The following is a 27,922-nucleotide window of genomic DNA, read 5'->3' as shown; positions in this document are numbered from 1 at the left end:
ATGCATCAACCCATCAACGAAACCCAACGAAATCCAAGACAAGCCAGCTGAGCGCGCTAAACGGTAAACATCACCCATACCTAAACATTTCGTTGACTTCAGGAACTTATCCTCTGTGGGGAGCCAATAACGTTATAACATCCGTTGCAGTAGTTTTTGCAAGCAAGTGGGGCGAAGCAAGTTGAGTCGACACCGAGCTTTAGGTGAGCTGCACTTTCAAACGCGCGTTGAAGGCTCTGAGGATATATGAAAGTAAGGAAAATGACTGGTATCGTGTGCGTCTTGTTGTACATAGAAGGTTGTCCTTGTGGACACCCTGGTGGAAATGGCCTGCAATCCCAAGTGGTTTATGAAACCTTTTCCACTTTAAACCACTTACGTACAAAGTTCCCGCGTCTTTTGTGCTCAGAGTAGCTTCTAGACAAGCATGGATTTGAAACGTCCACGCCGTGGAGAAACTGATGAGGAGCTTCTCCGAATGCAAGAGGCTTTCCTGCAAAGCAAAGAGAAACCATCAGCAGCTGTGTACAGGGTTCAACGTCCTAAAGAAGAGCGTACCGCATCACCAGGTAATACAAAAAAGCAAAATGCGAAAAATTGAGGGAAAATTGCACCTGATACGTTACGCTCCCATATCCCGTGTGACCCATCACGTCTTGTGTGTTTGAATAGGAAGGCACCATGTCAAACTGCCTCGCATACAAGTGCTACACAATGGCCAGCGATTACTCTTGAGGCATCGTTGTCGCAGCAACTTAAAATGAGTAAAGCACGCTACTTGCTGCTTTTGTCAAAACACCAACATTGCTTTCAAGAGAAAACACAAGCTCGTTACGTACATGTTACATACACACACCAGCTTCTTACATACATTGTTGCACGTTGTGTTCAAGTGTAAAGCAGTAAGCAGCACAACAATCTCATGCTTACAGCTTAGATGCCTCATTATGGTTACTGTGAACAGTGGAAACATTTGACAGAATGTTGGCAAAAATAGAATAATGTCACATAGCAGGTAGGGAAATCCTGAACTGTAATAATCTAAACTATGGTCAAGAGTAGACAGTGCCAAAAACTTGGCACAGCAAAGCTTGTCTAGTCATCCTTGGGAGAGGTTATATGCCCCCGCGTAATGTCGACTTACTACTTGTATGATACATATTGATTGCTGGCTAAATATATGTACATACTTAGCTGTGTTGTGCATGTCACCTTCGATGGGCTTGACAGATGACCTACGTGTTGCGTTCTTTCGCTGTTCCATTGCTTGCACATGTGCCTGAAACCTATAAATGTTAATTGTTGCAGCTCGACTAAAGAAGAAGACCAAGATGAAATTGGAAAGCACCACCCATGACAAAGTAGTATTTGAGGGTAAGCTGCCTGAAAGCCTCATGAATATATATTTCGGATGTGATTCTAGTGCAGATGATCCACTGATAGGCTTTTCTCTGCCTAGTTTTCATGTTTCAACATTGTATAATGGGCTACCTTAAACATATGTCCAGGATTCAAGAGATTCTATGATGAACCTCTAAAGATATGTCATGTATATTGCCATCTCGCTGCAGAAGAGGAACATGTGGTGTTCTAGTGTAATGTCTGCAAAAGAAACCCTCAGTGGCGTGTTACAGTATGCATCTGCGCCAATTTTCTCCTCGTCATACATGTGTCAAACATTTGAGGGCTATCATTTTCCTCCTTTGTTGTTCCCCAGTTATTTTCTGGGGAATTTGCCCCTGCTTGTGTGACAGCAGAAAATTAACATTCTGTTGTTTTTCAGAAACTTTTCCAGCTTTCTTACTTGGTGATATTGTGGTATGTACTCCCTTACTGCCCGCAGAATGTCATATTTGTTATATTTTGAATTCAAATGACTCAGTTAAAAGAATAGTTGCTTATGTTGTTATATTTTGCACATTTTTCCTTGGTAGGAACATGATGTTTGTGCAGCGCCACAGTTTCCCACTGTCACAGATGTTCCTTTTCCCAAGGCTCAGCGACGCAACGTTCATGTAAGCCATGTGTGCAAAAGGGTGCATTTGAGCATGAAGGTATTACAACTGCACATGTTTTGTAGAACCTTCCATCCAAGTCATCAAAGAGCATCTTTGCTATGCAAATGGAGAGCAGAAAAGAGGTGGAGAAGTGCTCCATGTCAACATTCAAAAGTGGGGAAACATCCAAAAGTATGTAAACATGTAGAAGAAAAGCCAGTTGCTAGACACAGTTGCTGTGTGTCCTCATGCCTGTGTTAGTTGTGCCATCATGCCATAAACTCCAAAAGTATGTTTGTCATGCCAAAATTCTAGAATATCATAGTACTATAGTCCATAATAGGTAAAATACTGTTGCGTTGGATAATAAGTTGTGTTCTAGTTGTGCTTTTTACATTATGGACTTTGGATAATATTACATTTTCTGTGTAATACACATGTGTGGAGGTGCTGTGTGTACAGAGAAGATAAAACATTTAAAACTAAAAATTTAAAGTGGTAAAAACATTTTAGTGTAAGTTGTATGTAGACAATAAACTCAAGTTGATATCCAAACGTCTACTGACTTATGTGCATGTGTATTGATGCTCTGTAATCCTGCAACATGGCTGTACAGTGGGGCATGTGGGGACAAGAAAGGGAGATCTTCGTGACGACGAATACAAGAGGCTTCAGGAGGAGAACCAGACCAGGCTGGAGTCGATGTCACACGAAGAAAAAATGGAGGCTCAGAAACAGTTGCTGCAGCAGTTAGGTGAGGCATCTTTCCTTCCTTGGTTGTCTATTGTTCATTTCCATCTGTAACGAAAGACACTACTCTTGTGGAGGGTAGATACGCGGGGAAAATTGGGGGAGATCCTTCCTCTAAAATGAGCAAGTGTCACTTTTAGCAATTCAAAAAGCAGGTAGATGACTGTGCATAGCACTAATGGGGTGCTGTAGACCAAGGAAACAGTACTTGTTTTGTGTAGCAGTACCGACCATGTCAGTGCTCTCAATGCCAATGTTGAACATAAACAAGCGTGGCATCTGCAGTTTCATTACATGTGTGGTAAAAGAGAGAACAAGAATATGGTAATACTGGGCACCCTTTTGATGTAGACGTATTTGTATATTCGTATATGTAGACACTATTTACTATATCTGCTTTGTTTATGTTCTGTGTCATGCTTACACCCTTATTAATTGTACTTGCACTCTTATTAATCGTACTTACACTCTCACAGATCCCGCATTGGTGTCCTTCTTGAGATCCCGACAAAAAGCTGCGGAACAAGGTGTGCCAGGTAGTGGCAACAAGGATGAAACAGGATCAGGTACACAATTCCCATCTAAAGTTAGAAGCACCACAAGTGTATTGATGCTGAAAGTGTGCATATATTTAGATGATATCCTGAACATCTGTTACTTTTGCGATATGAGTGAGTCTCTGCTACACACACATGCTTCGCTTTGGATTTTTGTTTCTAGAGGGCTATGAGGCTCAAGCAGGCACTGAAGAGAGCAAGAGCACTGCTGCATACACCGCAGTCCCTGAATGCATCGAAGAAGCCCCAACTGCACCCCTAGAACTTAGTAAGCACTAACTTTATTGTCCTCATTTGCACAACGCCTTGACTTTAATGATGCTCCATGAAGGCCACAATAAAGGTACAACGCGTTACTTGTATCCAGTATTGTGGCGTTGTTCTCTCAACTATGATTCACACCTAAACACTTGTCACATTATCCCAATCTGTATCATACAAGAGTATATCTTTGTCAAACTCAGCGACATCGCGTCTTCCATTAGATGATGCAGAGTTACCTATCGATCCATTAGAAGCTCGCCAGTGGGTGCACATGGATGTTGTGGAGAAAGATAAACTTGCTTGGATGACACTCCTGCCACAGCCTCGGCCGCCAGATACCAAGGTACTGCGATGTGTCGTTGGCTGCTTAGTTCAGTTTTTTCTTGGTTCCAGTTCAGTTCAGTTCAGTTGGCTGTCTAGGTAGTTTAGCTCTCTTTTTTTTGTGTGTGTGTTGTTGCTACAATGGGGTAAATACTCTGACATATTGAACTGTCAATGTCTTATAATGTTGCGTAGATACCACACCTTGGGCGCTTCGATTTTGAAGGAAACTTGGTACCTCCTGATGCAGACATCCCAACACAGAGAGGGCTTCACCACCATGGACAACAACCTGAGGTGAATACATTTGGTCTTGTCTTGAACAATTGCACCCTGTGTCTTCCATCATACCTACTATTGTGTTCACAGCTCTGGTACATTTTACTATTGTTTGTTTCTGTATACATCACTTAACATAACTGGATATAACATGAAACCAGTTATTACAAGTTGTCATTTGCGACTGTTGGGCCATAATTGGGCCTTTGGTACGGAAATTAATTAACTGCAGGACTGCTTCTTACATTGTGGTACTCAGTCAATAGTGGTTATAATACGATTCAGAGCCCCGTGCGTTTGGGTTAAGCACAGTATAAACCTGTTTACCTCCCCAGAAGGTTGACGCAATACCACATTGCTCTTTCAGTAAATGTTCCTTTAGCTGATATTGGCAATAGGACTACTGAGGATAGCATGTATTCCTCATATCTAATATGAATATTGCAGTTCTTTTGCACTTCCACGTAAAATGCAGTGCTGCTTATAGCATACCTTTTCGCCACCACAGATGGCAAACTTTATAAACAATCTACAGAAAAATTGATCTATCATTTTCTGTTGCAGCATGCAGGATATACAGTTGTAGAACTGTTCACCTTTCTCAGAAGTTCTGTCCAGTCCCAACGTATAGTTGCCCTTCAAACGTTGGAAAAGATGCTGCAAAAGGTACAACTTTTGTGTTGTGCTTGGTGGTCAGTTTTGGGCACTGTCTATTCAGTGCAGCGCTAATATAAAATATGTGAGCAAATGCCATGTTGGCTGTTTTGCTTCATGTGACTATAAAGATGAACTTAGTATTGCAAAACCAAAAAGCTATCTTGGCTCTGTTTTTTCTATTTGCCCTTTTGACATAAGTGGACAATACACAGTTGGGCAGAGCCATGGATTTTGCTGAATCTGAGGCGTATTGTACTACAGAGACATTAATTGGTTTGTATTCTGTTGTGACTGTTACAATGGCGTTATGCCGGTCATGTTAGTGTACAACTGCCACAGCAGCAGAAATTGCACAACTTTGCACATTTCCATCATTTCCATCATTGGGTCAAAGAATCACATAAAACACTGCAGACAGGTGCCATATCCCACAGCTACATGGCCTGCTCCGCTGTGCAGGAATCTTTACGCAGATGTTGGAGAAGGTGCAGCATTTTTGTGACCTCGTGCTGCCCCCCTACGGTGTATTGCAAAGCCGCACCCCAGCTGAGTCAAATGCAGGAACTTGCACCATTTGCAGCTGTTTACACTGTGTAGCCTATTTGAAAACACTTCAGCTCACAGCGCTAGCTATGTCAGTGTTTGACTAATCAGTACCGTTTGGAGAAAATACAAGAGTTTCTGTCTTAAAAATGCACTCTCCTGTCACATTCACATGCATTTGTAGTTTATTGTTATTTCAGCACAGTATTGTCTTTCCATCCGTTTCAGGATACTTCAGATTGGTGTGCTGAACATGGTGCTTTGATGTATTAGTCTACTTTTTAATTTAAAAAATAGGAACTTAGAACTGATTAGCATTATCCAGGGGTCAAATGTATTAATTATTTCTGCAGGTCAGATAGTACTGAGCAATGTAGTTCACAGTACATGTACTTGTGCAGCTTTGAAGAAATGCAAGGGACGTAGTATGCTGATGCCCTCTCTGACTCGCAGTTATCAATGGTTAGCAGTAATGCCTTCCAAGGTGTACTTGTGACTGTGATTCAAAAATAAAAATGGTTCATGTAGTGAATTATGCTATAAAGAAGCTATTCAAAAGCATATTGTTTTTTTTACATACTTCAAACTTCTATGGGTTATTAACATTAACATATTACCTTGCCTGGAATTTCACGCCTAATTTATGTCTTTTTGAGTTGCAAATTCGATAGTGCTTCTTTATCGTTTTCTTTTTTTCCAGCACTGGTTGGGAATCTACGACGAGTGTCTGACACAGCCTCTCTTACCTCAACTGGTGGACGGTGGTGCACTGCCATTGTTACGTAGCTCCCTCGATGATAAATCTGAAACAACAGTGTCAGCTGCAGTCCGCGCTCTTCGAGCATTTCTTGTGTCGTCTCCAGACGAGGTAATCCTTAGGCAGGCATTGTCTACTTATAAATCAATTTTATTCATCTGAAGCTGTAAAACAGGCTAAAATCTGGTTATATGTATCGTGTGAGAGAGCAGTTTACAGGTGGAAAACGTAAAAGAATGGGAAGGACAACACCAGAGATGGCGAGGGGTGGCGCTGATGCTTAGTATTCACGTTTAGTCTTCACACCTGCCTGTACAAGTCACTGAGACTAAGCTTTGGCATGTTTGGTTCTCAGGGTTTTTTTTTTCGGGTTATGTACCCAAAGTGATGGAGGTGCAAATTGGGTGGTAAAAACAGGTTTTAACCAGGTTTAACCCCAAGGCACTAAGCTCTACGCATGCAGTTGTAATGAAAGGCACTTATGTAAACGTTGACCTTACTGGGATGTTTGCGGAATGGTGCACACTTGAGAACGGGGTGAAGAAAAGAGAAATGCAGGACAGTTGGTATCACATCAGATTCTGGGAGCCCGTCATGTCATATGTCTTGTACAGTACGTATATAATTTATTTAAATTGTGAGGTTAGTGTACATCTACGGCATATTCCACCCATGAGACACAAGTTTAGAAGGCATCAGTCGTTCAAAATGTTGCTCTGATTTGCACATATATGTGAGCAAAATGTAAAAGCTTCCATGATGTGCTTTGATTTCATAACAAGTTCTCAAAATGCTCACCCATTAAGGGTGGTGCATTGTATAAATAGGGCCTGACTTTTTAGGGTTAAACCCGTATCCGCCCGATATTTACCCCCCGAACAAAATCTGTAAAATTCGGGTTTAACCCGAATCTACCCGAAAACATCCAGGTCACGTGGCACACTCATAAGCGTGCATTAAAATAAAGTTTGATAACATTGCTAAACATTAGTTCCATGTTAAGACAAATTTTTATTTAAAAAAAAAGATCACCCGAATACACCCGAATTCCAGACGACAGAATATGCCGTAACGGGATTTAACCCGAATACACCCGAATTTTCAAATAAAAAATATCACCCGATAATTACCCCCCGAATTTGGCCAAAAATAAAACCCGAAAAAGTCAGGCCCTATGTATAAAGAGGCATAGATTTCTGAATTTAGATTCCTTGCATATTAATGGTGTACTATATTAGATGGGAGTTATCTGGCAAAAAATAAATAAATAAATAAACGCTCACAAACTAGGTCTGAACATGCTCTCAACATGCAGGTTTGTCTCGATCGAAGTTTTGTGTGGCACGGAGGTCATGTGGCTCCATTTATACAGCCAGGAGAAATTGCAGCTCCATTGAAAGAAATTCCTGACGATGACTTAGCGAAGATGGATGCCGTACAGGTTTGTTCCACGCAGATATAGTAGTTTCGTGAGTGTAGTCATAATAACCTGACTGCAGGGACTGCTAAGGATGGATGTTCTTCTGAGGCTACGCTATGTGCTAGAAGTGCTTCGTCCTGATGCTGCTGCTGTTGTCGCTGCCCTTGAGGTCCAAATTCGTATTGCTCGGCACTCTCTAGAGGCTGCTACGAAGGTATACAATAGTTTGCTGCAGTGACTACTTTCAGAGGTAGCGTAGTCAGAATTCCGGATACTGTTGCATTGTTGCATGCTGACCTCACTAAGTCCATCTTGTGCAGGTGTATGAATGCCCTCGGTTGATGAGCACAATATTTGAGGAATTTCTTCCACCACGTTGGGGCTGTGCAAGTGAGTTCGTATTATGTTCATTGTATGGTATATCTTATATTTTATTTAATATATTTGCCTTTAGGAGGGTTTTGCATAAAGGGGGAGGGAAATAGTACACTGTCAGCGTACAAGAGATAAAGCACACCTTCATTGTGCATGACACAGTTCATTACATAACGATATGAATGAAGACAACCAGAGACAATATGCCTGGGCAGGACATTCCAGTGAATTCTATCTATTGTCTTGTCTTCAGTGTTTGCCCAGGGAAAGATGGCTAAGGCACATGGGATGCCCTTGTGGATCGCCCTAAAGCTTGTCCGTATTGTAGCTTCTGCAGGAAGGCATTTGGCAGCAAGGATGGTATGTGTAGTTCATGATATAATGTAGTGACAGACAAATTCGGTAATGGCAGTTCTCAAATTTTCTTTCTGTAGTCTATGTCAAAATGTATGTGCCACGCTGTGTGTGTTAAAGCAGCGTAGTCTGTGAATGTCAGATCTTTTTATTTAGAACAGTTCAAAATAAAACTTATTATGTACAGTAATCTCCCACCCTCTCCATCTTCAGCTCCAGAGTCAACAGGCCCTTGCAGCTGTTCTTGTACACGAATAAACTATTGTATCATATTATGTCTTTAAAGGAGCAGTGAAACCACCCTCCATAAATTTTTTGTTTTTGGCTACGGCAGAGTGCTGAAGAAATAACGTGTGCTCCTGTGCAGGAACAACGATCATAGCCGGCTTGAGAGACATCTCTGATCTGGACACCCTCTAGAAGCCCCTTAACTCCTTCAGATAGCTCGTCATTGAATGAGTGATGTTGAAGTCAGTCTAGTGATGTGTAGAATATGTGTCATGTAGCACTGTACCGTAAAGTAGATTGCACTACGATGAAACACTGTTCAGCAAAATTAATTTGCATGCTTCTGATAGGCTGCTTGATGAATGGAGCAGGGTTCCAAACAATACTACTAAGTGTAATTTCATTGTTCCTTTAAGGTATGACTAACCTAACCAGCTACGTGAGAAGATGGTTGATGATTTTTTAGCTCTTTCTGGGAGCTCCTTAATATAGAAATATGTAAAGTTTAGTTTCAGCATATTTACTTGAACAATAGCCAAAATTTATTTAAGTCAATTTTCACTGTTCATGTTTCACCATTTTCTCTGTTCATCATCTGTTTGTTTTCTCATCATCTGATCAGCTGTTTGTACTTTCTGTGTGTAAGCGTACTGGGGTAGCAAGTTCGACTTCGTCGAAACTCACATCCCCATTTTTTTCTCTATCACATCACATCACATCACAGATTTTCACAGTCTACATCTTTCTGTGTAGATCCAAGACTACCCACTTCTAGAATCATTGCAGCAGTATATAGCAATTGACACAAGGTAATAAGATCGTGCATGTATTGCAGTTACGAGTTGCCTCAGAGGAAATGCCACAGTTTGTTAAATGCAGGGGACAGCCAACCACGACGCTTCCCCTGAGAATTATTTCTGTACTGATGTCTGTAGGAGTAGTAATGATGACCTCACTTTGCTCATTGGTTTTTTGAAACAGTGATGGTAAAATCCCTTTGGAAGATTGCCTTCATCTTGCTATCGAAAGCTTGCGGACGTGGAAGGTCTTCCTGTCTTACGGTCTCGGCACACAGATATTCACGTAAGTATCTGGAAGTCTGTAGTACGTTTACCTTTTAATCTTTTCACTAGATGCCACCAGCTGTAGCTGTACATGATAAATCTATGAGTGCTAACATTAGTTTCTGAGTACCCCAAGGCTTGGTTAGTATGATCATTGTTTACAATGTAACCAGTATGGTGAAGCCCCGTGAGTTTGAATTGTGTTCAGTTGAAGCACTGTTTTGAGGGTCCGTTATTGTTGCACTAATGAATCCCTGTTAGTTTGATTTTCTGTATAATTCAAAGTTATTAAGTCTCAATTTCAGTTGCATTGATTTTCTATGGTTTCAACAGCAAGGTGAACAACAGCATCCACAAAGAAAAGCTAATTACAGTAATAATCAGTGTTATAGCACAGAGGTAGGAGCTGCATAGATCCCATAGGCATCTGTCTTATTTATGTACGAGGATTTGAAAAGAACACTTTGTATGTGAGAATATTGGTAGTTCCAGTGCCAGTTAGGACCATTACAACCATCTGTATTCTGTTGTTTAGGAGCATGTTTCCAGTCATAATGAGGCAACTTCAGTACTGCTGCACACTGAGTGTGATCGGCACAGGTGTTGCAAAGCATACCTTTGATTACGAATACGGTGCATGTCTGCTCAGCTGTCTGCGAAGCATTGTGCATTTTGCTGCCCTCTCATCTAGTAGGTAAGGTTTGGCAGAAGTTTCCTTTTGCATGTACATTACATTGTGCTGATTTCCTAACAGACCACTGGAGTGCGAAGTAGCTACCTGGAATCAAGTGAAGGGGTTAACAGGTGTGGTGGAGACATGCTTCTTCCATTGGGTTTCAGAGATATCCCACGATGAGACAAATTGGGTATGGGCTTGTCTTAGCTGAATTTCTCCGTTGGTGCCTAATGGCTATTCATCTCCACAGGCAGGGCTTGCACTGCTAGGATCTGCTATGGACTTCCTTGCAGACTACTATAAGAGGCATTCAGAAGAGGTACAGTATGCTTTGGAGGTCCACATGTGCATGTTATGGTAATTACACAATATCTCACAGTGTCTCACATATGTTAGTGTGCTATTTGGCAAAGTGCTACAAAATGAACCCCTTTGGGCTTGTCCAACAGATGTTTCTCATGTAATTCAGTGTGCTCATTTCAGCAACCAGTGGGAATGCAAGTTCAGTTGTTCATGTACTTTTCTATTGTAACCTAGGTGTTCTGTAGAACATGACTCTGCATTTACTATTGTTGTATATGGTGGGGCCACATATATTTAAACAGCAAATACGTTAGCTCTTTGATTTGAACAGGCAGACTTGTGTTAAATTTTGGGCAATTTTGCACTGCATGTAATCAGTACTTCACTGGCCCTCATTCAGTTGTAGTCACTCTCTAGACCAAGCTTGACCTTCCAAAACTTTGCCTTCAGACACGCTTCATGTATTTGCTGCCACTGTCCTTGGTTTGCGTATCCTGACCAATAATTTCTGCTGCATACGTGGCATAAATGATTGTAAAACTGATCTGCAGCTTGCATTCCTCAGAATATGTGCCAGCAGACCATTCTCCTGTTACTCGCAGCTTCATGTTTTCACAAGGATTAGTATACATGTCAGAGTTACTTTTTATGAAATTCATAAATTAGTTGCTTTAGTGACGTGAGACTGAGAGAGTGAAAGTTGTTGTTGTTGACTCATCAATATTCTTGAGGATAGTTTTTGATCATTTTGGGAGGGAGCATTGTGATACAGATTCTTGGAGCGCCATTTATGTTACTTTCTGCAACACCTCTTACATTGGTGAAAACTCTGCTTGCGGCATGGTTGAGTGCGTAGAAGCATCCGCTCGTTTGTGGTAGCCAAGGTCGTACTGAATGCTGGGAGGTGGAGGGTTCGAATCCTACCACCGGCTATCTGAGGTTTTCTCTGGGCCTGCCAGCAGACTTTCTAGACGAACGTCTGCGGAGTTCCCTCTGAAGTAGGCCCAGGACGCACACTAACCAGTGTCCTCCACCCCCTTGCTTCTTCTGTCTTGCTGCTTCTGTCCCCTCTCCACCTGTCCACGTCCGTACGCCGCTCATAGCCACAGTTGCTTCGCGGCACTAACACGGAATTGGAAAAAAAAAACGTCTGACCAGATATGTTTTGGTCTGGGTGGCAACTTTCCTGAACCAAGTTAGCATAAGTGGTAGCACATCTGGTGGTGCACCTGGCACATCTGGCACATCTGGTAGCACAGAAGTGGTAGCACAATATAGGAACTAGAAAGGATTCTTTTGGTTGTACTTTCAGTACGTGTTGGTTGACAAATGTTGTAATTCGATGGAAATCCCAGCACATTCGAACGTTGTTGGTAGTGTTTGAGATTTGTCAGCACCAGAATGTGTCAGTAAAGGATAAAACGAGGCTATGCTCATGCTAGTCCACCCTGTAGTTGATTATCTGTATCACGGCTTCGTTCAGTTGCTTACTATTGCTGTCGCTTATAGTCAGTGGGTGCAGTTGCTTATACCATGTCTCCAAATAGGATGACTAAACATTCTCTGCTGTGTTTTGTTCTTTGCCGTTTGCAGACAGATATGGATCCTGTTCCTTTGTTGGGACAAATCGAAACGGTCTGCAACAGGGGACTGTGCCCATTGCTTCAGTCACATAAGTTTCAGAAACTGACAGAACGTCTTCGGTAAGTAAATACAAGAGCGAAATTATCGCAGTGCAGGCTATTTGTCGGGCATCCAAAGAATATCGTGGAATCGGTCATGAAATATGTATGCAGAGTCATTGTGATATGTCTGTTGGCCTGGAAGTTTGTATGTGGTCATCATCAAGTGGGGAAGCAGAAATATGTATTGCAATCAATCAACCAATCAACCAGTCAGTCAGCATATACGTATACCTTGTACTCCAGCAAGGGGGCAACAACAAACAAAACTTTATTCTGGGATTATGAGCGGGGAGTTTCAACGCCAGGGGCAATGCCCTTCCTGATTGCTGGTGGTGATGTGGGCCAGGTGACATTATTCAAAGATGTGAACATGTTTTCTGACTGTGCACAACTTGTTATGTATCTGTTGGGTACTCCTGTCACCTCCAGTTGTGTCAGGTTAGAAAAAATGCTACGTTGTTCAGTAGCAAAGCTGCAAGTTCATAACACCTAGAAATTGAATCCAGCTGTAGAATATACAGGGTGATTCACGAACCATGTCATTTGGGGTTTATAAGAAAGCGGTAAAACGGAAAAATATGCGGTCAACGGCTCCCATGCGGCAATTAAGTTTGCCATCTTGAAAAAATAATTTTGTCAAATTTCAATTGCAATAAATTGAAATTTCTGAATTTGGCTGAAATTGAAATTTGAATGGCTTTTTCTGACACGCGTATTTCAACGGCACACGAAATCGGCCACAAAGATGCGATGAGAGGAGGACATGCCCCTGCCCTCTACCAGTGGGAATCAGGGGCGGATTTAAGGGTCTCTCATGGGGGGGGGGCGGTCTTAAGGAAATTTCGTGCTTTGCGGCAGAGCATCATCCAGGAGATAGGGTTTTTACATAGGGTACACAGCCGTATGGATATTAAATCCCCCCCCCCCTTTCAATCTACCCCTGATGCGAATCCATGTAACCTCAGAGTATTATTGCGATGTCTGTTCCTTTCCCTTTCCTCTTGTTTTTTGCAGTGTTCTGTCTATCATCTGGGCAGGGGCATGTCCTCCTCTCATCGCATCTTTGCGGCCGATTTCGTGCGCCGTTGAAATACGCATGTCAGAAAAAGCCGATTTTCACAATTTTTTTTGCACTCGCTGTAGCATTAGAGATTTCGGTTTCCGGTGTATTCGACTAAGTTCGCCACGGGCTTCCTGATTCTGTAAAAAAAACATTATGTTGACTAGGCAAATTTCAGAGTTCAATTCAGAAATTTCAATTTATTGCAATTGAAATTCGACAAAAGTATTTTTTTAAGATGGCAAACTTAATTGCCGCACGGGAGCCGTTGGCAGCATTTTTTTCCGTTGTACCGTTTTCTTATAAACCCCAAATGACGTGGTTCGTCAGTCACCCTGTTGATACGTAGTGTGTGTATCAATATGTAAGCTGAGCACTTGGCATGCTCTTTTTTTTTCAGGCAGAGCTCGAGCTTACTGTGCTCTCGCAAACTGGGCAGTGAACGTGACTCTCCCAGCCTTCCCTCATTAGGGGCTGTTTTGTGGACAGGTGGAGCCACACCTGCGGTTTGTGAAGAATCTCCATTTCACCTATTGACCTCGCTGACACACCTTATGGTCACATGTGTTTCACTCCACCGTGGCATGGGACAGGTATGGGACTAGGGGTTTACACTTGGAGAAGCATTATGTAAAAAATCTAATCTGCTACATATTAGGCATGCTCAACATCGTGTTTGTTTGGTTATTATTCAGCTGCTTTGTGGGATCAACACTGACTTAATGTTTTCTTTACAAGGTTTGTCAGTTGCTGCTCTGCCATTCCAACATGAAGGCTTACTTGCAAGATTTTCTTCAGTCAACCAAATTAAACTACCTGCATTGGTTTTCTAATCTTGAGGCAACTTTTGTCTGTAGCCTTGTGAGGATTTCAGCATTGGAGGTTAGTTGGAAGCATTACCTTGCAGCCAACAGGGATCGGAAGCGTTATTTTTTTCGGTCCGGTTCGGGTTTCGGTTCAGGCATATTGGTTCGGTTCAGTTCGGGTTCAGCTCCGCAGCATCACAAAGCATATGTTCGAACCAGTTCAGGAAAGTGAGTTTTGAGCAGGTTGTCGTGGGATAAAAGCAAGCACATCCTTACGATTCTCAAGTACCACAAATATACTTTTGTTGTTGTTGTTGTTGCCGACACAGCAGTGGTTCACAACAACACTGCGTGTTCCATATCTGCATTTCAGGTGCAACGTTACGGTAGGGTACTGTACTCCCTATATTCACTCCTCATACACACCCTGTTATATCCTGCTCAGGGACTGGCCGTTATTTTCACAGCCCAAAATGAAGACTTGGCATTGCTGGATGACAAAAGTCTCCTACAAGGAAGCCTACAACTAGCAAAAGGACGACCACAAAACTAACAGAACTGAATGAACGAGTAGCTGCGAGTGGGAAATACCTCGCGCACTTGGGCTGCAGCTTTGTTTTGTTCAGTTTCGGTTTCAAATCTGTTAGGCAACGCGACTGAATGCGCCGTGTAAATCGTAGTTCCGATCTCTCACAACGCACATTACGTCCGAACTGTTTCGTGAACCGATAACTGCCTAAATTTACTTTGGTTCGGTTCCGGTTCAGCGAAAAATACGGGTTTTTAGCGGTTTCGGTTCCGATCCCTGGTCGCCAACGTTTTATTCTGCAACAGCGACAGTCTTCCAAATGTTGCTAATTAGTCAACGCAACCGTTGACACGCTGCTGCTTTCTGACAGATACCGTCTGGCCTTACCACTCTTTATCATGAAGTGTCTTTGGCCTTACTGTGTGTACTGACACCAGGAAAGGAAGATAATTTGATCTCGCTTCTTCAGAATGTTGTCTTTCACCCTGATCTTCTGAGGTGAGTTGTTATGGTAAAGCCTAAAGTAAAACTGCTCTAGTTCTTCCTTTGCTGACAGAACGTATGCTTTGATTTTAATGTAGCGATGGTGAAGGGCAGCTGCATACAGCTCTTGCGAGCATGGACCTTAGAAGTGGTCCGGTTTGGCAGAGTGCCTCAGGTGATGCTCTCAATTTAGCACCGGCAGAACTCCTCTCACTTGCACAGAAAAGCCTCCCAAGAATAAAAGAAACATACGTTGACGAAATGCGGCAAAAGTTTGGTAGTCAAGTATCAGCATCAAGGTGATTTTTGAAACAGCAAGTATTTCCTTTTGATATACAAATACCTTTTTAAAGCAGCCTGCAAAAAGCATGTTTCTGAAATGCCGTACAGGATGCGAAATGAAGAAGCTGTCTTTTCTGTCGATTGTCTTTCCATCCGAGTGGCAAGCCAGGCACTTCTTCATTCAGACTGGATGTACCTTCCTATCGAGCACTTCTATCAAGAACATAAGACAAAGTGAGTCAATTCGGAATTAGCTAACTGAAAGGGGTTGTTACGCAGTCATGTCTCGTTTATCCATAACTCGACAGATAACAGGAAACCTCATTACCAGCTCTGCATTACTTTGAACGAACTTGCTACCATAGTTTTTTTATTCAGTTGTCCCGAATTCAGTTATCCGTATCGGGAAATGAAGTACTGGAAACAGGTTTGCGGGACTAGTGTTGTTCCGACTTGCTTATACGAAAATGTGAGGTGAAAGAGGTGTCCGATGTCCACGGGGCACAAAGTCAGTGTGCGAGTGAAGGCCATCAGAACCATCAGAAATCATTTGCAGTCTGCAGGCCTGGGCCAAAGAAGCACCGATCTTGATGTTGGCATCTGTGGGATCTGCGATTTACGCCACTTTGTGGAAAAAAGAGAGGTAGCTTTCCTCTCCCTCTACGGGATCGCAAGTGAGACTAGCATGGATACCCATAGGTTACTAAGTCTTTAGGAAGCATTCTTTTGCTTGGTTTGGCAACATGAGAACTCGAAATGTTGAACTGATTGAAAAGACGCCAATGTTTATGGAACCGTGTTGTAAAACTTGGGTTCAGGTTCATATCGATGCAAATAACCATCATTTATATTTATCCAGCACAACTTGTGGTGCCACAACCCCCCTAGCATGTGCTTTCGGGACTGTTTTCGCCTCTAAATTGGCCATTGCTGAAGTGCTGTGCAGGGCAATTGAAGTATGCTTCGTGTGTGCTGATTTTTTGTGATCCTGAGACATCAGAAACTGAAGAATGCTTCTTATGCAATTCACCATTTTGTCCTTAGCTATTTTGGAGCTACTGTTTGACACTGGGCAGGGCATCGAGGATTATTTAAACTTTTCATCTTGAGCACACTTTGATCTCGAGTCTAAATTATTCCTTTGGTTTATTTTTTGTATTGTATAATACAGCTACTTGGGGTGACACCTCTCCTGTTTTTCTTTGTTCTGTGCAGCCCTTCAGATGCTGATACTGATTTCAAGACATCTACTGTTCAAAACAGCCTCTGTTGGACACACTTCCTGTTCGTACACCGAAAATCAGTCACCAGCCTTGTGCCTTCTGTCATCCACTACTGCCACCTGGCATCTACATTTCTTACAGGTATTTGTGTATACTATTGAATAGGCTTCCTGTGTGCACAATATTGCTAGAGCCTGAAGTTTTAGGGTTTTACCTGATTCTTCCCCGAAATAGCACCCCGAATTGAAGGTTCACCCTTTAGGGTGAAACCCGATTTTTACCTGCCAAATTCCCCTCACTGGGATGTCTGTTGGAATGTACTAACTTACTTGTTTGGCAGCAAATGCAGTTACATCACCATTTGTACCAAACCACTACAATTAGTTTGAGTAACTGAGCCCGATTTATCCCCAAATTTAGCATACGGGTAGTTTTTTCACCCGAATTCGCATGGATTTAGTGCACACATTTATTTACCCAATTTTTACCCCCCGAATTTAGAAAAAAATATTTCCCGAAAACTTCAGGCTCTAAATATTGCTAATATTTGTTTCAGAGCTTATCCACTTGTACTTCTTTTCAGGAAGTGGCCTGTTCCTAGACCTAGGAGTGCAACGCCACCTTTTGGCGACCCTTCGCCTGTTGCTCTCATGGCATGTGAGCTTTGACTTCAACTACAAGGACTGGCCCGGCCTACCTTGCTTTGTTGACTTGTGAGTTATGCAAGAATGAGTGCACCTGTATGTATTGTCTCACGTCGGTTGCTGTATCTTAGTTACACAGAGCTCGTGGAACACTACGCTGGAGTGTCGTACGGTGACAAACTCTTCAGCAACTTCGTGCTGATACCCGTACAGGCACGCTACGACGCTTACTTTCGGAAGTTCTTCTTTGCTGAGAACCTCGAAGCCGTCCGCATCACGTCACTGAATTTACACGAGGTAGGTTTTATCGCTTCTGATGATTATCATGATGGGGAATACTTTATCTGCCTAATGGGCGGTGCTACGTTGATATGTACTGCGGAGTGTTTGGTTTCCTCGCAATACAACCACATGACAGAGACATTTCTTTCGCAGTTATTGCTTCCCGTGAAAAACTTCTTGGATCCCCCGGAGAGTGATGAAAGCATGCTGTCGATATATTTCAGATGCATACGGTCAGGTTAGTCACATATTTCAAAATATTAGCTGCTTGATAAATTATCAGATGCAGCTTCTGTTATCCTATTGAACTAGGTTTTTAATACAAGGGTGTTTTATGCAGTATATTGAGTTCCTATCACACGTCTTGTGAACTGCACCAGTAAAATCGAATGAAATAAAGGCACACGAAGCTCATTACTGGTGGGACAAATGAAGTGTGTAGAGGCCTACTGACGTGTGGTAGACGCAACATTTCCTTAAGCTTTGGAAACACTGTTTTGTATCTAGCATTCTAAACCAACGATAGGTTTTGGCGCTTATAATTTCACTATCTATAGATCCAGCAGCATTATAATAATTGTAGCAGAAAATTACCTGCATGTAGTACCATTAGATGCCCAATGTTGTTGCTATGGAATGCTACGGAATTCTTTGCTGAGCTTTCTTTTATAGGCCAAAAAACAGCATGCCAGTGTATTAACTTTCTTTACTATATGGCTAGATTCAATAGATGCTTTACGTGGCCCTTCAGGTCAGGTGGATCCCAAGCGTACTCCTCTGCTGCACAGTATCGCAGTTCATCATGTCTCCAGCTACATCCATAGCCAGCACAGTAGTACACTCAAGTGTGACATATTGAAGCAGCTGTCTACACAAAGAGACAAGGCAAGATTGCCAACTTTGTAGAGTGTCCATGTTCTCACTTCCACCTGATCTAATCTGTTCCAGGATTGGGCCATGCAGGTGTTGGACTACAGATAATACCAGTCCTGAAGTCCTCCTGGTAGGCAGTGTCCTGTGTTAATATGACTGTATAGGGAGTTTTCTTTGCTGAAAGAATAAGTTCCGTTGTGAATTGTTCCGAGAATATGGTAAGAAGTGTTGGAATGCTTATCAGCAGTGGGTAAGACTCCATACTGTACAAAGAGAGCTACTAGAATCATGCAACAGCCAAAACAAATGTGTGTTGTGCTTTATGCAGAAATGGCGTTCCATGCTTCCAGATACCGTAGCACAAAATATTACTGTGGCATATTGCATCGTACATGGCTGCATTTCTTGTATGTACTAGGTTATAGTACAGTAGAACCACTTTATAGTGAAGTGGGTCGGACCGCTGAAAAAATTCACTATATCAGTATCTTTACTGCATCAGCCATTAAAAACTCGAGTTTCAACACATTGGGACCACAGGATTACTTCACTATATCCATATCTTCACTACATGCAGGTTCACTACACAGAGGTTCTACTGTAATATGCCTTTGTAGTGCAATGTGGAGAACTAAAATGGTGAACAAGTGAATCATGTGGGTGAAGATTCGCTCGTTTTGATGGTTTCCTGATGAAGGTTTTAGACTGTTTGTTGGTCACTGCACCTGCTAAATTGTTGTGATGGCCTAGAACTCTGCACATCACCATAAAAAAGAACGCACAAAAGTAGCCAGTTTAGTGTCCTTTTTTTAGCCAGCCTTTGTGTGAGTTTACATCCTGGACACCAGCCCGCTGAAGGCTGTTTGGGGCACAGAGCAAAGTGACACAATGACTGGATTGTCTAAAAACAGTTTCAGCTACCTGTAGTCTGCTATGAAACGGCTTTCCTAGAGTCTCCTTCCACATCTCTCTCTGGCACTGTGTCAATGCCTGACACTGTGCAAACAAATCTTTGTCGCACTCAACCAGGTGCCCCATGTCATTACCTCAGTAGCTTAGCAACGGAGAATCCCGACCATGCTTTTATGAACAGTGTGCACTGAATGCGCAAGAGTGCTGAAGAGCAGGTTTTGAAGCTTATGTCTTTGCAGCATGTCTAGATGCAAGGTGTATGGTAGAGCACTGCACGGGCCCGGGCCCCCGGCCCGGCCCGGGCCCGACCCGGCCCGCGGGCCGGGCTGGGCTTGTTATTGGCTGTGTGCTCCGGGCCGGGCCGAGCCCGGGCCGACAAAATACGCCAGCACCACGGGCCGGGCCGGGCCCGGGCCGTTAAAATACGCCACCACCGCGGGCCGGGCCGGGCCCGGGCCGACAAATATGTTCCCGAGAGTCAGGCCCGGCCGGGCCACGCAGCTAATTCCACACATTGGAGATGCATTAGTTCATATCATCATGCGCTTGCGTCATTCCTGTGCATATTTTGCAAAGACAAGCAAAGGGTACTGCATTATGCATATGATTCTACCCTCTAGGACATTCTCCAAGCCACTTTACATTGCTCCTCACTCCTCACATATTTCACAATCACTTTGGCAAAGCTTGGTGAGAGGGATAGGGACTGGGAGAAGCAGTTTGTCGACAGCATGCTCTATCTCCGCAAAATCTTGACAGTGTAACGATAACGCCCCGTGCGTTCTGGATTTAATTTGGTCTCGCGCGGTTACGGTGTTAAACCGCCATCACTTGTATGTTTGTCTTCTCTCCTTATAAATTTACTTATAAATTTGTTTGATAATCGCCAGAAACGCGTACGTCGCGGCTGGAAATACTAGGCCGGGATCTACTCGCCGGGTCACCGGGCCGTGCCGGGCCGGGCTCTATTTGCTTAGACGCCGGGCCGGCCGGGCTCTAGTCACTGGGTCACCGGGCCGGGCCGGGCCGCATAAAAATATGAAGGTCCGGGCCCGGGTCGGGCCGGGCCATTTTTCGATGCGCCCGGGCCGGGTCGGGCCCGGAAAAGTCGGCCCGTGCAGTGCTCTAGTGTATGGTAATGAATTTTCAGTACTATTAATGTCGTTTAGCTGAGTATACTACGTAAACACCATACAACGCGAATAGGCAGTCACTTCCAATGCCTACTTTATTTGCGAGGTATGCTTCTTGGCAGAGAATGGCAGAGGTAATGTTCCTTGCATGAAGAGGCAATGTTTCTTGGTATCTTTGGGCACTGCTGGTCAACGTTCTCTTGTGTTGTTGTTGAGGACAATAATAATCAACATTTCTTTTTCCGCTCTTCTGTGACCACCCAGTCACGTTGAACTACATTCAAACGAGTAATAATGCTGTACATTCATATGGCCTGCACGCTAAGCTTTAGTTCTCAGTGAAATGTACCTCCTCGCAGTACAGTTTGCAGTGCCAGCCTGAAGTTGGGAGACCACATCACTTGCCCTGTTTTCTTGCCAAGAACTTGCGATTGGTTCCTCCACACTGCATGCATTGTCATATACATTTGTCACACACATGTTACAAGAACGATACGTCGATGAAGACCCGTGCAGAACAGACGGGGCAATAGGAGCCAGTCCGCATCGTCACATGTGTTGAGTGCCATGAAGGACATGATGAGAAACAGGTGATTGTGGTCTCAGTGTTGCCTTTTTCGTGGGTACTGCTTAGATAGCAGTACACTTGTAATCGGGTGGAGCACTCAAAGTACGACGAAGCGTAGATAGGCGAGTTATCACAGGAATGCCAAAAGAAGACTTTGACGTATGGTTGGGTTCACTGTGGCATGTGCCTTCTCGGGAAATCTTTGTTTCTGCGTTAAAAGAAAGAAAAAAGGGTGAGCAAAGGACGGAGGCAAACATCGTGAAAAATTCAGCCTGTTCAGCGTGTTCACAGGCGTCGTCATGAGGACGAGAACTCCGCACATCCGTGGCGCGCTCGGTACTACGTCATACCGAGATCGGGCGAGGAGGAGGAGGCGAGCCAAGAGTGAAAGGATCTCCTCATATTCAAAGCGCCATAACTCCGTGGCGCGGGAGCGCAGCGTGAAAGGGTTTCGACGGAGATGTTTGGCACCCATAAATCTACATTTCAAACGTGATTTTGTGTAATATTTGAATTTGGATTCACAACCCCTTTAAGACGTGAGTTTAATCCATGTCTGCATTGTGAGCGTTCGTTGTACTAAGTCTTAATGCCCATGAGCCGCGGTGACAGGTGTCACAACCGCTTCTCAAGGTGGAATCTTGGGCCCCCTTCCCTAGTTCTCTTCCTGGGCTTCCCTATAGACAGTATGGTTTCCCTCTACATTTTCAATCTCGTTTCCGTCGTCCTTTTGCACACTTCCTTGAATCACTGATACCTCGTTTACCCTACCTATCCTCATGGAGCGTGCAGAGCCGCGGCCTTGCATCCAGCAACAAGGAAAGCAGGAACTAAAGAGACGTCGCAGGCCACGGCGGTGCTGACGGCGCGACAACACGTACAGCACTGGGTCCAAGGTGAAGTTTAGTGCCATACAAGCGTCAGCCAAGTAGTAGAACACGTGATTCCGGATTGCAGGATTCACCTGGGCAACTACAATGGTCAGCTGAAACAAAAAGTACATGTGACATCCATAAAAAAAATTTAAAAAAAAAGAACATTGCATTACACGAAACCCTGCTTCATCCATCAAGCAGTTTATGATGAGCACAACATTTTCGCTGTACAGTGTCATCTCACAGCCCAAATAATCCAAAAGCATCGTGAAAATTATGCAACTGCCGACTGTCAACCAGTGGTCGGTTTTTGGTTGGCAAGCGACTAAGTCGGCCACTGCACCTTGGACCAACGTACCATCCATCCCGTACCGTATACCGTCAACGTACCGTCTGCCATGGGCGGTGCGACGTGATATTGGAGACCCTGCCCGACAGTGATTTATCCAGACCCCTCTACACCCACACATCCTTAACACCCTCCCAAAATCTGAAGGAGACCCACCTAAAATCTTGTGAAATTACACAATCTTTCGTCAAAAGCTTGTAAATACACCCCCACACCCCCAGGACGAAATTCTGGGCAAACTACTGCTACCCGATCTACTGGCGTGAGGTAATCACCCTCGGTTTGAGCTTCAAAATTTGTCTGCTGCGAACACTGCGCAGTGCTACTTGAGGCGGGCTGTGCACGTCATGGAGTGACGTCAACAACACTCATTCACTTACGAGCTGTCAGGACTAGAGGGTGCAAATCAAAGACATCGCGCACACTACAGGTGAGCTACGATAATCATTATTTTGCAAGAGCGCGTTTTCTTGTCGCACAATGCGCCGCAAGCCCAAATAAAAAAAATATAGGCAAGGGGGCTTTCACTGCTCCTTTAACAGGCTGGACGTGTGGTGTTAAGAGGACGTTGCTACTCTGAAGGCACATACAGGAAGGAAGTCAAACGCTCACCATCTGTGGCAGCCAGCAAGCCACGAAGAAAAGACAGAGGATTATCATGAGCTTGGCAAAAGAAAGCTCATCAGGCGTGGTAGCGTTGAAGGTGAGCTCCCGACTGTCCTTGTGTACGATGGTCCTCGTAGGTCGTTCCGGCCGGCCCGGACCCAGTCTGCAGAGGACCCGAACGACGGCCATGTTGCAGGCCACGATGACGGCACACAGGAGGACGCCCATTGAAAACATGAGGTACGCGTAGGCCACATCCCGTTGGCCGACGGCAAACCGATAACGAGTGCAACGAACGCTGTCTCCGGCAGCAGCAGCATCGGCTGGGCTGTCGTAGTAGGTCCCCATGCCCACGAAGGGGAGGCTCACCACCACTATGACCACCATCCATAGGGTGAAGATGGCGTTCCGGATGCGGGTGTACGTCACGTGCTGAAGAAGAGTGAGAAACAAAAAAGCACTCAATGCAGAAGGAGTTGTGACGTCTTGAGCTCTCTGTTTTGTTAAAGCACTTATCCTAATGTACGACAGGCAACATAGAGAACAATGTAACCACCTTGTGCTGAAAGTAGCATTGAGCCTCGGATCCTGACGTGTGACGTGACAGGTGATGCTACTAAACAGCTGCAGCCTACGGCTATCATAGGGGCTGGTCTAGAGGATACACATTGCCGCGACGCACATTTCCCCCTGAAGTCGGCCCAGGACGCAGCCCCCCTCGTTCCTGCTCTTCCTCTCTCTATCTGCCCTCGTGTGTACCCAGTAGCGACAGTTGTTCGCCATCTAAACCTGTACGAGACCCGACCTGGCCTCTATACAATGCTCTCTTTATTGCTAAAACGTCGTTTTGCAAAGCGAGGTTTGCCAAAGTGAAGGGGCAGCCAATGAATGAAGCGCCATGCACACATTTTTTTTTTAATAATCCTTTTTACGTCAAGTAAAGAAACGGGCTTATTCGAGAAACGCCGTACGTACTATAACAAACTTTTGGCCTTCTGTGTGAAACGATATCCTTACGGTTTCTTAATCGCATTGTTTACGCTACAAAATAACCTTGTTCGGTTTCGACGCTCCTAAATAAAAAAGGCGAGAAAAATCACCTGACTCGAGGTGCAGGACCGTACAAGCCCCGGAAATGCTGCGCATACATTCCTTCGTAGCAGCTCTGGCTGTTGAATGGCTACCTCAAATTACGTATTTATTTATTCATCTTGCGCCTAACCCTTTCCGGCTTTCTCGAAATAGTGGTTCTGACGAAATGTCACCCAATCCACGACCTTGACGGGCGTCTGTCGCATTTTAGAACCGACGAAACCGTATAAAACACCATAAAAAAGGACGAGAAAAAAAAAGTGGAGGAGAAATGAAGTCACACGCGCGCGGCATCAGATTTTCTCTTGGAACCTGTCGCAAGTCATTTGCGTTTCTTTTTCTCTCTTTTATGGAATCGTGCAAACAATCCGAAAATAATGGATGCCGCTGGTATGTCCTCGTTTAGCTGTAAATCTCGCTTCTCCTATTTGTACATTGCTTTCTCAGTCTTTCTTCCTTTGCTTGAGAGGGATTGGCAGGTTAGAAAGGAGTCCAATTACCCAGTGTTTGTGTCGTCTGCCAAATGCGGGAAAGGAAATGTATCCAGCGAACTAGATATTGTCAGCATGGAATACGAGAGTTCGAGGCTTCGGGAGTATCTACTTTCCATGACTCATGAATCTCAATTAGTCGTCTTGACTGGTTGTTGACAGTCACCAGGGTACCGTCTGAGGAAAACCCAGGGAAAGCACCCAGGCAGCGCAGGCGGCGCACGGATTCGAACCCGCGCCACTCTCTGAGACAAATGTCGGCACAGTTCCCTGTGAAGTCGGCCCAGGACGCACGGTCCCCCGAGCAACATGGCGGCACACCTGCAGGCAGACCGCTTGCAGGGTGTCTACCAACCTAGAAAACCGGGAATTGTCAGGGAATTTTGATGCGACTGGAAAATTGGGGGGATTCTCAGGGAACTTGCTAAAAATCAGCTCAAGTCAGGGAAAATCGGAGACAAGTGCCGCGATGTGCCGTCGCGAGTGCCGATCAGTATAGTCACGCCGCAGCAACATTGCCGCGAGTAGCAGTTCGCCAAGGCGACAAGCTGAGAGGCAGAAATGTAGGACATCCTCACTAATACTCAATAAGTGATCCGTTTCATGAGGGACCTGTATCAAAATGTAGCAGCAGGCACCAAGTTCCCTTTTGTTTTGGTCAGGGAATCCGCTCGAAATAGTCAGTGGAAATCTGGAAAAATGAGGGAATTTGAAAGCTGCAATTTGGTAGACACCCTGGCCTAGAAATAGCGCATCAACTTCTGCAGGGTTGCTGTCGGATAATGTTCGAGGATATGCTCCTGGTGAGGCGTTGGGAACACTTTATTGTGCGAGCTCGTTCTTTCTTTTTCTTTTCTTATCTCCTCTAATCTAATATAATCTGTAGGTGAGATGGCAGAGTTGTCATCAGCAACAAGCAGGAGAACGATGACATGCATCAAGGCACGAAATAATGGTCTTTAAACGTACCTGGCGCACTCAACCAATGTCACAGGCCATGCCCTTCTCTGCCCACGGACAGTCAGTAAGTATTGCAGCCCTCGAGCTACGAATTTCCCTGCTTTATGAACGGTATCCTGTGGGACAAGACCTCTGCCTTGTGTTTCTCCCTTGTTTTATAAACCCCCGATTTCCGGGCCATGAATGCATTTTGAATGTGCGCAGCTTGAATACTCAAACGTTTTTTGACCTGGACCTATGAACACACGGGTAAACAGGGCGTCACGCCGTTTTTAGTCCGTCCAACTCCAACTCCAGGGCATCACGCGTCGGAGCTACATGAGGGAAAACTATCTTGCTGTATAGGAATGCTGACTCACCTATTTCCTGGGAACGGTGAATCACGTTTTATGAGCGAGAGCGGGTAAACAGTTGTCAATTTAGAACGGAACCTTTAAATGGACGTACCGGGAGGAGCTAGGCGAAAAGCTCTTACGTCAGGGGTAAAGGAGATCTGTCAATCCTAGCAGACGTGACGTATACCTTTTTGCAAACCCGAGCTCCATATACGGACTAGAAATCGACGATACGATACATGGAATTAATTAGTAGACAGCGTTCAAAGTTACGCAGTTCAGCCCCTCGAACAATTCAAAACCTCACTTTACGAATCCGGAAATAATGGCCCTCGTCGGGGGTTTGTTGGGGTTATTATTGTGCGGCAACCGCGACGTGTCGTTCCAAGACAGAACCGGAGGAGCAAGACAGCAGTCAACTGGCCTTTGGTTCGTCCAGCAAGAGAAGTGCGCGAGGACCGTGGAAGAAAGGAGGAGGAAGAAAAAGAAAAAACAAGTTGCGGATTTGCGCTGTCGCGAAAGGAATAGTCCAACAAACGACCCCCTCGCGTCGAGAAAATCCTACCCAAAATGTCAGTGAGGCGTACCTCAAGGAAAGTCTGCAAAGCCAAAAGCTTTTGCGCAAACTGTGTTCTTACAACTTGATACTGCCTTCGTCAAAGCGTCGGCGATCATGCCTTCGGTGCGCAGGAAAGTCAGCTTGAAGTGATTGTTCTCCACCTCGTTCCTGGCGAACAGGTACTTAAGGCCGATATGTTTGATTCGCTGATGGTACATAGGGTTTTCTGTTATTTTGATGGCCGACTGGTTGTCGCAGCGTAGTTCTAAAATGTCAGTGCCGTAGTTGGTGAATCTGAGCTCTGCCATGAAGGTCTTCAACCATTTCCCTTCCTTCGTCGCTTCAGTCATCGCAATGTACTCAGCTTCGCAAGTTGATAATGCGACCAGCTGTTGCCTATTGGACTTCCAGCTTATCGCTCCTCGGGACATGGTGTAGACGTAAGCGCTCCGAGACCTGCCGGTGCTGCACTCATTCCAGCTCGCGTCAATGTAGCCTCAAATCGGCTCCCTGCAAGCACGATAGGTAATGCCGAAGTTTTTTGTACCGTTGAGGTAGCGCAGAACCCTTTTCGCCATCCTCCGGTGCTCCTGCGTGTGATTCTGGTTGAATTGGCTAAGAAAGCTGGCGGCGAAGGCGACGTCCGGCCGCGTGCCTTGTACCAAATACATGAGGTTTCCTATCATAAACTTTGGTACGGGACGTTCGGGCGGTTGTTATCGGAGGACTCTTCTCCCACCTCATCTTTGCCTCCAGGGACCATTGGCGTTCGCACTGGCTTGCAGTTCTCCATCTTGAATCTCTTTAGGATCTCGTCGGCGTACTTTTTCTGGCTGATAGTCAGGGTCTTATCATGTTGTACCTCTATACCAAGGATGTAACTCGGCTCTCCTAAATCCTTTAGTTCGACTTCTTTACCCAATTCTTTCATGGCTGTTTGGAGAAGCCGTGCGGATGTGGCCAACATAAGCATATCATCCACGTATACACTTAGGATGACTTTCGTTGCCTTTGGTTAAAACATAAACACACATCTGTCGGATTCGAATCTTTTATAGCCTTGGTTCCTTAGGATGTTATCGAGCGTGAGGTACCACGTTCTGTCTGACTGTTTAAGCCCATATAGTGCTTTGTTAAGTAGGCAGACTTTACCATCTGTTCCAGGGCTGCCCAAAGGGGGCTTCATGTATACTGTCTCTTCCAGTTTTCCGTGTAGGTAAGCAGTTTTCACGTCTGGTTGTCGCATCAGCATTCCTTCTTCAAGAGCAAGGAGGAGAGTTCGTAGACTGGTTAACTTCACTACAGGTGAAAACGTTTCAAAGTAATCCAGGCCTTCTACCTGCGAGGTCCCTACGGCAACAAGACGTGCTTTAAATTTGTCGATTTACCCAGTGGCGTCTCTCTTAATACGGTATACCCATTTGGACTTCACTACTTTCATATCCTCGGTCCTGGGAACTAGTGTGCAAGTTTGCATTTGGTGTAGAGAGGCTAGCTCCTGATCCATGGCGTCGAGCCATTTTGTGCGTTGAGGTGAAGCCATCGCTTCACCGTAGGACCGTGGGTCTGTAAGTTCTTCAGTCACAATGTCACAATAAGCTTTGCGTTTGGGGTCTACTTGTAGTCTTTC

The 27,922-nt window shown here is 44.5% G+C and overlaps 2 protein-coding genes across 5 annotated transcripts in view; one reads left to right on the top strand and one right to left on the bottom strand.

Annotated features, from left to right (window-relative positions):
* Nucleotides 1-69: 69 nt before the first annotated feature.
* LOC135401186 (RNA polymerase II-associated protein 1-like) lies at nucleotides 70-19,201 on the top strand. 4 transcript variants are annotated; one of them, XM_064633440.1, is made up of 34 exons: nucleotides 70-203; nucleotides 415-569; nucleotides 1,309-1,374; nucleotides 1,784-1,818; nucleotides 1,935-2,015; nucleotides 2,081-2,189; nucleotides 2,614-2,751; nucleotides 3,224-3,313; nucleotides 3,468-3,572; nucleotides 3,790-3,911; nucleotides 4,085-4,186; nucleotides 4,733-4,834; nucleotides 6,069-6,236; nucleotides 7,441-7,566; nucleotides 7,625-7,759; nucleotides 7,866-7,935; nucleotides 8,174-8,280; nucleotides 9,256-9,311; nucleotides 9,484-9,585; nucleotides 10,102-10,260; nucleotides 10,321-10,432; nucleotides 10,493-10,561; nucleotides 12,139-12,248; nucleotides 13,691-13,883; nucleotides 14,029-14,172; nucleotides 14,996-15,123; nucleotides 15,207-15,407; nucleotides 15,499-15,624; nucleotides 16,606-16,754; nucleotides 17,197-17,326; nucleotides 17,389-17,554; nucleotides 17,693-17,777; nucleotides 18,291-18,424; nucleotides 18,488-19,201. In XM_064633440.1, the coding sequence occupies exons 2-34, from the start codon at nucleotides 428-430 to the stop codon at nucleotides 18,518-18,520; spliced, it is 3,795 nt and encodes a 1,264-aa protein (XP_064489510.1). In that variant the 5' UTR covers nucleotides 70-203; nucleotides 415-427; the 3' UTR covers nucleotides 18,521-19,201. The 4 variants fall into 4 exon arrangements, with proteins under 4 accessions (XP_064489510.1, XP_064489511.1, XP_064489508.1 ...); XM_064633441.1 differs by having other exon boundaries at nucleotides 410-569; nucleotides 16,654-16,754; XM_064633438.1 differs by having other exon boundaries at nucleotides 410-569.
* A 1,337-nt stretch (nucleotides 19,202-20,538) lies between these two features.
* LOC135401188 (prostaglandin E2 receptor EP3 subtype-like) overlaps nucleotides 20,539-27,922 on the bottom strand; it is a 33,291-nt gene continuing 25,907 nt past the window's right edge. Inside the window, exons 2-4 of the mRNA XM_064633445.1 lie at nucleotides 22,862-23,287; nucleotides 21,797-22,010; nucleotides 20,539-21,233 (exon numbers count right to left, since the gene is read on the bottom strand). Coding sequence (XP_064489515.1) covers nucleotides 21,088-21,233; nucleotides 21,797-22,010; nucleotides 22,862-23,287 — 786 coding nt within the window. The 3' untranslated portion in view covers nucleotides 20,539-21,087. The remainder of the gene's footprint in view (nucleotides 21,234-21,796; nucleotides 22,011-22,861; nucleotides 23,288-27,922) is intronic.

The sequence above is a fragment of the Ornithodoros turicata genome, chromosome 7 (genome assembly GCF_037126465.1).
Source record: "Ornithodoros turicata isolate Travis chromosome 7, ASM3712646v1, whole genome shotgun sequence".
Taxonomy (NCBI): domain Eukaryota; kingdom Metazoa; phylum Arthropoda; class Arachnida; order Ixodida; family Argasidae; genus Ornithodoros; species Ornithodoros turicata.
The sequence above is the reverse complement of the archived record's forward strand: the minus strand, read 5'-3'. Positions and strand labels throughout refer to the sequence as shown.

Coding starts and splice junctions, on each gene's coding strand:
- LOC135401186 (XM_064633440.1), top strand. CDS start 428: ATGGATTTGAAACGTCCACGCCGTGGAGAAACTGATGAGGAGCTTCTC. Junction 7,936..8,173: donor ACCACGTTGGGGCTGTGCAA/GTGAGTTCGTAT, acceptor TCTTGTCTTCAG/TGTTTGCCCAGGGAAAGATG. Junction 16,755..17,196: donor GGCATCTACATTTCTTACAG/GTATTTGTGTAT, acceptor ACTTCTTTTCAG/GAAGTGGCCTGTTCCTAGAC.